The sequence below is a fragment of the Dermacentor andersoni genome, chromosome 3 (genome assembly GCF_023375885.2).
Source record: "Dermacentor andersoni chromosome 3, qqDerAnde1_hic_scaffold, whole genome shotgun sequence".
NCBI classification, from domain to species: Eukaryota; Metazoa; Arthropoda; class Arachnida; order Ixodida; family Ixodidae; genus Dermacentor; species Dermacentor andersoni.
In genome coordinates this window covers 102,558,840-102,569,028 of record NC_092816.1, presented here as the reverse complement: position 1 = coordinate 102,569,028, position 10,189 = coordinate 102,558,840, and the positions used below count along the sequence as shown (strand labels likewise).

General features: G+C 47.7%; 1 protein-coding gene across 1 annotated transcript in view; it reads left to right on the top strand.

Moving 5' to 3' along the window:
• The first annotated feature begins 1,412 nt into the window (after window positions 1-1,412).
• LOC129387319 (nose resistant to fluoxetine protein 6-like) overlaps window positions 1,413-10,189 on the top strand; it is a 39,427-nt gene continuing 30,650 nt past the window's right edge. The window contains exon 1 of the mRNA XM_055076236.2: window positions 1,413-2,161. Coding sequence (XP_054932211.1) covers window positions 1,864-2,161 — 298 coding nt within the window. The 5' untranslated portion in view covers window positions 1,413-1,863. The remainder of the gene's footprint in view (window positions 2,162-10,189) is intronic.

The following is a 10,189-nucleotide window of genomic DNA, read 5'->3' as shown; positions in this document are numbered from 1 at the left end:
CATATGCTTTCTAACATCCCTGACACGTGCACAAATTTGGGCACAGAATACGCTCGAGATTCTCATAACTTTTCTTTGAAACGAATTGGGCTTTCCGAGTGCTGCAGAGATCGCCGTTACGAAGCTGGTAGCACTATGCTTCTGCCGTATGTACACATTTCCGAACTGCACATAGCGATGCATCTTAATAATTCTGCCCTGCCGTCGTTATTGCGAAAGAGTGCGGCGAAATATACGTCACGTCTCTTGATAACTACGTCGCACTTGCAAGACAAAAAAATACATACTGGGGTTTTCCGAGTGAGAATCTTGACTTAATTATGAAGCATGCCGTAGTAATTTGACCATTAGGCGTTCTTTAACGCACACCTAAATCTTCAGAGATGAGCGTTTCTTGAGATTTGCCCGCACCGAAATGTGTCGGCCGCGCACTGCTAGGTTCGAACCCGCTACCTCGGGCGCAGCAGCACGGCGCCATAGCCACTTAACTACCGCGACGTGTCGTATGCGCTACATCTAACACATTTTTTTAAAGAGGAACAGAAACACCGGGGCAATTGTATAATTCTGCTCTTTTGTATAGTTGATAGGTGTGCTATTGCGTAAAAATGACATTTGACGTGACCGTGAAGCAAAATAACAAAAATTGAAATCCAAGGAATTGAAGCAACGGTATTACCTCGCATTATGGATCAGGCATGAACCGTTCTTGTTTATGTATGTAGCCTCCATTCAAGTGTAGTTTCACATTTATATGCTGCCCTTTTCTTTCTTCGTCTTAAGTGTAAAATGCATGATGGTGAAACAAGTACGTATTAAAAGGAAGAATAAAGGCGAACAACGAGATTAGAAGAAGTTTTACTCTTTGTGACTTTTCCTTCTCGAAAAACTATAGGCGGAAAGAAAAGTGGAGTCGAACATTCGACGTATACGCTGAGTGGGCGGAGAGGAGGTGCATCCGACCGGTCAGACAGCCAGCCATTTGCGCAAGCGGTTGTGAGGGCACCACGAGGAAAAAATCCCGGCACGATATATTGAATCACCATACACTTCAACGCGCACTTGCGTCGAAATATGAACGCGAAGAGAATGCTGACATCCGGAGAGCATTGAAGAGGGAGGCGAAGAGGGAGGCGAAGGGGGGTGGGGTGGTTACAGAGAGTGTGGAAGGCTATCCTCCGTGTTTAGACGCAGCATGTTTGCTCTCTCCATTGCTCTCTCGAATATCTGCCTGTTGTGTGTGTATCGCGTATCGAGGCCTGCCGCTGCCAGTCGACCATGACGCATTGAAACCTCTCGTACTGCCTATTGGTCTGCGCGGGAGCCGACCCCGAATTGCGGCGGACCCTGTGTCGCGAGGAGCTATCCCGACACCTTTTTTCTGCCGACGGTCTTTTCTACTCGGTGGGAAAGAAGAAAATAGTGTCGGCCTTCGTCGTACTTGTTCAGCGACGTTTAAGCTTCCGTTCACTCCTAAGAGAAACGGCCCATTTGCACGGTGCATTTTTCCGTCGACGTTTGGTGAACTCTCAGAAAAAGCCTCGCTGCTGGCGCTTTCTACGCTTCGTTAGCTGCGCGCGTTGCCAGTGTTGGTTCTTCTTCCCTGAGCGAAAGCGAAGCCCTTCGATGCGCACCGAAAAGGCGCGACAGCGATTGATTGACGCACCCGAATTTCCTCCAAGACACGAGACGCTGAAGCCGAAACAACGACTTATAATCGTATAGCGAGTCTCCTCAGGAGATACGAAGGCCGACGCGTCGTGAGTGACCCCGATCGGCGGTGTGAAATTGCGAGGCCATCGTCTATCCGTTATCTTCACAACAGACGCATAGGCGAGAAGTGATAGCAGAGGTCTTCTGAATATGAGGCTCACACTCGCAGTGGTCTGCGTGCTACTACGCATCGCGCTTCAACGCGCGCGAGCGCAGGAAAATGTGACAGGTGCCGCCGGCGAAGACGACGGTCCGACGGCAATCGAGAGCGCGGATGAGGAATTGGACTACATGCAACTGTTCCGAAACACCGTGGCCGGTGGCTTCGCCAACATGCCGGTGGCCCTGCGGAGGAGGCTCCTGAGCGCTGACGTCACGCCCGAGTGCAACGTGGGTCTGCTGCGTTTCATGCGAGCCATGCAGAATCTCGAGCCATGGGCCCTGAGACGTAAGTAGAGAAGGCAGTACTCTATGCTTCAGCGAATGGCACGTTGTAAATTCTGCAAAAAAGTGGAGTTAACCAAAACGACGTGATACAAGTATAATGGCCATGAAGAGGGCAATGTAACGGGATATGAGAGGAATGACGTTAAGCAGATTGGAAGAAAGCGTTGAGGATCGGACGGCAAACGGGGCTGGCAGATATTTTTGTTAAGATTAAGAGGAAAAATGTAGTCGGGCGGGCCAGGTAATTGAAAATGCCGATAACCAATGGTCGACTAGAACAAAGAAACGCTGTCGAGGATGGCAGACAACTAGGTGGTTTGATGAAGTCAGAAATTTTTCAGGCATCAGAAGGCGTCAGTCGGCGCAGGACATGATTAATTTGGATATCAATTGAAGCGTCCCTCTTCCTGCTGCTAACTAAAATGGGACGATGATGAGAACTTCCTTTACACTCTAAATACACTAGTATCAAGGCACATGTTTGCGAAAGTCATCAGCTCTATTTACCTTGAACAGTAATAACAGCCTCGCGAAACTTGGATGTATTTTTTTTTTTACAGTTATGAGACTATACAACTTATTTTATAATTTAAAGGGTCCCTATATGTCGTAGACTGAACTTCTGCGCCTGCCGCTATTTGCTACATGCTATAACATAAAACCATTTTTATCGCGGTTTACTTTTTTATACTGAGACGTTTGTTTTGAGAAGTGAAAAAAGTATGAAATTTAGTCCTGTGAACGGTGAAGGCAAAAAAAAGCATGTGCTGAACAAACCAAACGCGCTGTCTGACCTGTTAGCCTCCTCCACGACCAATAGCAGTGCTGCGACAAGCGCTGAGGTGGCGTCAGCCGAGGGAATCGCATTTGCTACGCTGCGGCCAGTATAGCTAAGTTTTCACGCGTTTGTTGGTGCTCTGGCTGCGTTCTCGCGTAGCAAGGCACTCTCAAATTATTATCTGTATTTTCTTTTCTAGTATCAGTTTTAGAAATGCAAGCATTAGGATGACAACGAACATTATATGTTTAATGTATGTTGCATACAAGCGCACTATGTCGTAGCCCAGTGGATATGACGGTCCGCTTCTAAGCTTAAGGTGAGCGACCCAACCCTGGCCCCGGCGACCGAATTTGAAAGAGGGTGGAATTGAAAACTTTAGCCTATATTTTAGATTTATATGCCCGTTAAAGAACCCCAGGTGGTCAGAATTAACCCGCATTCCTCCACTACGGTGTCCATTATAACTGTATGTTGATTTTTGCCCGTAAAACCCACGTGGGAGCGGCCCGCCTTGGCTTAGAAAGTCGAGCCTCCGTAACTCATTTCAATAAAATTTTTCACACGCAGGCTGCTTCTTATATAGAAAATTTTTTTCCATATAGTGAGCGGCCTGGCAGGCATGGACACAATCTCATGACTGAGTGATAGAACATCACTCCAAGGTAATAAACGAGAGTCTATGCAGCTTTCGAAGTGAAGCATGAACGCAGGTCTCATTCGCAAAATTTCGCGACGACTAAGCGGCATTGTAGTAGAATACAAGTTTCACATATTGCTCTTAACTCGACACTTGGTGTAGCATGTATAAAACGTGTTTGTTTTTGAGATGAACATTTTTATTATTTCAGTGAGAAAACGTTTATCTCGAAGATTAGTTGCACCAAGCACTATCATGTTTCGTCATCGCTAAGCATGCTTTACAATATTTTCTTGCAAATAAATCTCATTACCTGTTCTTAATGCAAAAGATTTCTTTGTTTAGGCCAGCATAAGCAAACTGCAGTTCAACGCACTTTCAGGCTACCAGAAACCACACGAGAAACATCATTTTATCAGCGTAACTATAACAAGAATTATTTTTGAAATCAAGACAGAAATAAAACGGCTGAACGCCTGTGAGAATTTTCTTCCGCCTTTGTTCACCTCACGCTCCCAATCCCTTTCTTTTGTGTGTTTAGCACCCCAGCTGCTTATTCGACAAGCACCAGCAAAACTCAACATCTCAACTTGCTTCGTTTTTGTTTTAAATACGTGTGACGAGATTACAGAATAACATATGTTGGAAACGGCCATCTAAGCAGAAGTTCTCGTTTTTGTTGAACAATAGCCCCGTGGTGACTGGTCTACTTCTCCGCAACACACCGAATACTGGCCCGCAAAGCAGCAACCAGACAGTCACATCGGACGACCCGACGGAATTTCGATGACCGTCCCCAGAGAGCCAAACTTCAAAAAACACACTGAAACAAAGCTGCATTGGCACAGGGCTTCTCGAGGAGAAATAGGTGAAAAAGTGAAACACCGCACCGCGGCCGGTTGTCGGAGTACCGCGGGTCTGGGAACGGCAGTTTGAGGAGAGACGTGTTCAGCTTCGGATAGGGTGGGCGCTAAGAGGTCCGAAGGAACGAAGACGGCTCTCGATTTTGCACGAGGCCAGGCGCCGTCATCCCCAACTCCACGGGTCGCTGCCGCCGCCAACCGAGCAGAGTGTAGGACGGTTGCGGTCACGGTAACAACGAGAATGCAGAATGAAAGAGGAGGAGGAGGAGACAAAGGGGAGGAAAGAAGGAAGGTTATCCAGTAAAAAGACAGGGAGGTTAGCCAGGGCTGGCTACCCTGTGCTGCGGAAAGGGGTAAATGGAATAAAAGGAGAAAGAAGAAGAAAAAGAAAAAGAATGGAAGCCAGAAAATTCACACAGTAACGCGATACTACGCGCTACAACATTCAAAGGCGGTCGCACAATTCACATGTACTTAAAAACTTCAGCAAAGCCCTTAAAGCTTTGAGTGCCGAAGCCCGTCTGGACCAGTGTCCTAGAGCTTTTTCCTATGTAAAGGGGCGATTGCCCAGTTTTTCGAGCGCGGTCACGAGCACTTTTCTTGGCACTTTTTAACGAGGACAGTCACAAAGGAGGTGCTCAATCGTCTCCTCGCAGCCGCAGTTGTCACAAGTAGGGCTGTCGGCCATTCCAATGCGGAATGTATAGGAGTTCGTGAATGCCACGCCGAGCCACAGGCGGCACAGAAGTGTTGCTTCCACTCGTGGCAACCCTGGTGGTAGGCGGAGTTGCAGACGTGGATCCCGTTCTGTGGAGACGTGCGTTCGTGAATTCACTGCTGTTCTACAGATTCTGCGTAAGCTCGTGGGCGAGGGAGCGAAGACGTGTGGCTGCATCTGTTCGTGACAGTGGTATTGGTATAACATGGGCACCATCGTCGGCCGATCGGGCGGCGTCATCCGCACTGTGATTTCCCGAAATTCCGCAGTGACCCGGTATCCACTGGTAGATGATGTTGTGCCCCTTGTTGGTTGAGTGATGGTGGAGTAGTCGGATGTCTGTGAATAGTTGCACATTTGGTCCGTGGTTGAAAGGGGACATCAGACACTGGAGAGCTGCCTTTGAGTCACATAAGATGGACCATGAATGTGATGATTTGTGAACAATAAACTCCAGAGCAGCACGGATAGCTGCGAGTTCTGCAGCCGTCGATGATGTATTGTGAGACGTCTTGAACATGAGGGTGACAGACTCTGCGGGAATCACCACTGCTCCAGCTGAACTTTTCGAGGAGACAGACCCGTCCGTGTAAATGTGGATGCGTTTTTTGTGCATGTCATGTAGGAATGAAAGCACGGTTTGTTTGAGGATGAAAGTTGACACCTCCATTTTCTTTTTGATACCGAGAATAACAAGAAGAGCCTGGAGTGGATGGAGGCACCACAGCGCTAGAGATGGCCGTGCTGCCGGCGTGAAGTTTGACGGTGAAGTTCCATGGTTGGCGGCAATAATCTTGCTAAACGCTGAACGAGGTCAAGCGGCAGGAAGGGAGGCGAGATGATGCGATGGAAGTCGGGCTAAGTGCCTGATATGCATCCTTAAAACGTCGACTTGAAGATACGTATTGATGGGGTGGTCATGCGCGATGGCTATTGTTGCTGCCGTGGATGCACATCTGGGACGACCAAGGCAAACTCGCAGAGCTTGAGCTTGTACAGACTGGAGGGCACGGAGGTTGGTCTTACCGGTCCCACCCAGTACAGGTAAGCTATAGCGCAGGAGACCGGGGAACAGTGCGTTATAGAGTTGGAGCATCGCGCTCACAGACGCACCCCATGACTTTCCCACAAGAAATCTGAGCACGTGGGTTATCATGACTAATTTCCTTTTTAGGTAGGAGAAGAACTCTAGGAGAGGTCTCGATCTATTAACACTCCTAGAAAGCGGTGTGTCTTCGCGTAGGCAATCGGCTGTCCATTAATTCTGATAACGTACGGTTTCATTGCTTTGCGCGTGAAAGCGACTATACAGCATGTCTCGGAGGGCACCTCCAGACCTCGCGCTCGAAGATAACCTGATGTTTGTGTGGAGGCTTTTTTAAGACTGGCGCGCACCTGGGGAGGCGTCGCTCCTGATGACCAAATGCATATATCGTCTGCATAGATGGACACATGGATGGATTGCGGAACGGTATGCGCCAGGTCTATGAGGACGACGGTAAATAGAGTGGGGCTCAAGACTCCGCCTTGTGGTACGCCACGGTAGGTGTTGTGTTGTGATGACGCACCATCCTCTGTTTGCACAAAGAATGACCTGTCCTTCAAGAAGTTCGATATTCATCGAAAAACAAGGCCGCCTAGGCCGACATCGCCCAAGGCGTCCAGGATGGCTTGATGGGTTACGTTGTCATAAGCGCTTTAACATCCAGGTACATCGCCGCTGACAGCTACCTGAGACTTTTTTCGTGCATAACAGACGAGACAAGATCTATGACGTTGTCTACAGAAGAGCGTCCACGTCGAAAGCCTGCCATAGCGTCAGGGTATAACTTGCAGTGTTCTAGATACCACTCTAGACGCGTCAGCACCATCCTCTCCATCACCTTTTCTAGACAACTGGCCAGAGCAATGGGATGATAAGACGCCAAGTCTAGATGTGATTTACCTGGTTTGTACAGAGGCACAAAATGGCTGCACTTTCATGCAACAGGAACTACTCCTTCACGCCATGAATAATTGTACAAATCTAGAAGTGCATGCCGGGCTGTTTGACCGAGGTTTCCAAGAGCTGCGTATGTCACCCCGTCAGGCCCAGGCGATGAGGAATGTCTGCACGCTGCCAACGCCGCCTGCAGCTGCTCGATGGAAAACAGATTGTCCATACGAGAATCCCGCGAGATTGGAACATCACGGGGATCACGTGTAGTGAATGATAGCGGTAGACCAGCAACCTTGAAACAGAAGTCCTCCGCTACGTCGATCTCTCTGCGACATTGGTAGAGAGCCAGGCTTTTGAAGGGGTGGCGTTGTTGCGGTGATGTTCGAGGACCACGTACTGTTCTCCATATATGTAACAGGGGTTTATGCGGATCAAGGGAATCACAGAAGGTTTTCCATCTTAGAGACTGCAGGGAGTTGATCCGACGCTGGATCTTCTTCTGTATGCGTCTCGCCTCCCGTAGGCCGTAGATGGACTTGGTGCGCCTGTACCTTCGTTCCGCGCGACGGCGTTTTGCTCGAAGCCGCTCCAAATCTACTTCGAATTCAGAAAACATTGGAATAGGCCTAAAAGATCCTGTGGCTTCTTGAGCAGCGGCGTTAATTAGCTTCTCGATGTTGCCAGGTAGACAGTCCTGGATCTCTTGGCAATTCTTCTCCATGAGGAACGTGTATTTAGGCCAGTCGATGTGATGAAGAACTGTAGTAGAGTGTGACTTGCGTATGCTTTCGATTTTAACATATGTTGGAACATGGTCACTACCATGCGTTTCGTTGTTCGTGAAGCATTTTACACTGGCACTGAGGCATCTTGAAACAAAAGTTAAGTCCAGGCAGCTGCTGTATGTCAATCCCCGCAGAGAAGTGGGACTGCCATCGTTTAGGCAGTCTGAAAACGGATCACAATATCATTGGCATAGGCAGAAAATAATATGAGAGGAGAGGACGTGCACTTGAGTGGGGACGGATGGGGGAGAGGGTGAGAGGGGATATTGGGCAGTCTGAATACTAACTCCAGTGCTGGGGGGGGGGGGTTCGTGGTGCAAGGGGCCTTTATGCCAACGCCTAGCTACAATGGTGAACTATATTCCGTCTATTTCATTCGCGCTGAAGTTTGAGATCCGTAATACACTGCATTTTTTGTAAGCCATCAAATATAGGCTGTCTGTATGCATTGCCCTCCAATTAGAAAATGCTTATCCTCAAATGTCCATCAAAGAGGAGGTGCGCTGAAAATTAACATATTTTAATGACTACAGGTCCCAGGAATTGGGAAGTTTATTGCTGGTCCATTTGGCTTTTAATATTTTGCACACAGTTGGTTTAAAATGGTACTTTTGCTTAAGCTACGAAGGGCCCAATAAACCTTTTTTAAGATTGTTCGACTACCGATATGGTAGGGTGTAGGGTAGAATCGAAATAAATGTGGCCACCTTCAAAGGTCCAAGGATGCCAGACGAACAGGTGCAAGCGCTGCAGTCCGAGGAAAGGACGGCAGCCCCAGAAGGGACTTTCCTCGGTAGGATGAAGGCACAAGACATTTTGCTGTCTGTTAGGTTAGCCACAACTGTAAGGGGTGTCATATAATTCATTTTACACTGGCCGGCTTCCTAATTGTACTGCAACAGTAGCCGACGCACAGGTAAGCCGAAGTCTATAGGGAAGTGTTTCATTGGCGGCGAGGCGCGGCCTTGCACTCTGCTCGGATAAGCGCCAGACAAGGCTAGTAACCATGGCCACTGTTCTTGTACGCTCCTACAGCGTAAAGTGGCCTTTCAAAACCTCATCGCGTAATCGCCGATAGCACGCGCACTCCGTCGACGTACGACAGCTCTAATTTACCCCAAGGCCGACCATCCCTACTATAACGAGTTCCTTTAACGTGACTGGTAGTGTCGACAGCGTTCCTAGTCGGCCTGCAGATTATCAAGGACACCTGTGAAGCCGGTTCTGGCCGTTTACTAGCGCTGCATCATAAATTACATGGGATGTTTTATTCCAGAACGCCAGTAAGAGGAAGTTATACATAGGGAGCTCTTTTTTAAATACATGACAACATAGCAGTTAACTGTTGGACACGCAGTGCACCAACTTTGATGAGGCTTTTCGCACCGAAAAAGATAACAAGAGGAAGGTGTGGGGAAAGTGGAGTAGTAAGCAGATTTCGGAATTGTGCTATGAATAACTTAAAAATCGCTAAATCCAAAAGCGAACCAATATCTGTAACCAAGTGTTAACGTGCGATTTCTTTATTCGGTAAACGGCACATATTGAGGCATTTAAAGCGCTCAAATTGTAGTATACGCCGTTTCGTACTGTCTACTAATTCATGAGCAGCACGTCTGTAAAAACGCTCACAAGTACTGTAACCATTCCACGTAAACTGAAAACTGACATATAAGATTTGTCCGCTTCAAATTATCTTAGAGATGAAATTTACAGACTGCGATAACAATATTGGGTACAGGCCTGCGGATATGCATATGATTACTGCTTGAAAACTGTTTGTACTAATATTCGGTAATTGTCGCAAAATTTTTCAACCACTAAATCAAGATATTGCATTTTTTAAACCGTAGAAAAAAGCTTTCCCTCTTATTTATAACAAACTTTATTAAAATCAATTCTGTGGTTATCTAAGTAAAGTATTTCTGCCTAGACGTTGCTCCCCCTTGAGTCGACACACGTATGCGAGAGTCGCATCGCAGTGGACGCACTTCAGACGTGGTGCTTGCCCGTGAAACGAGTGTAGAATATATAATTTTGTACCAGTTCCTGCATGCTCCTATTCGAGTCCACGCAAAACTGTGATTCACCCGCGTAGAGTTCAGGGTTGTGACGGCGTGCTTCAGAGAGTCGGTGACGGTTTGTCCCATCGCATCTAGGCTACCCTCATTGCATGTCACTTGGAGTACTTGAGCTGTCACATGCTGTAGATACTCGTTCTTCGCGCAGTTTTCTCTCATTGCAAGAAAAACTCAGAAGTCTCGGTGGAGTCAGCCCATTTGATGAAGCACTTCAATTCTTTTGTG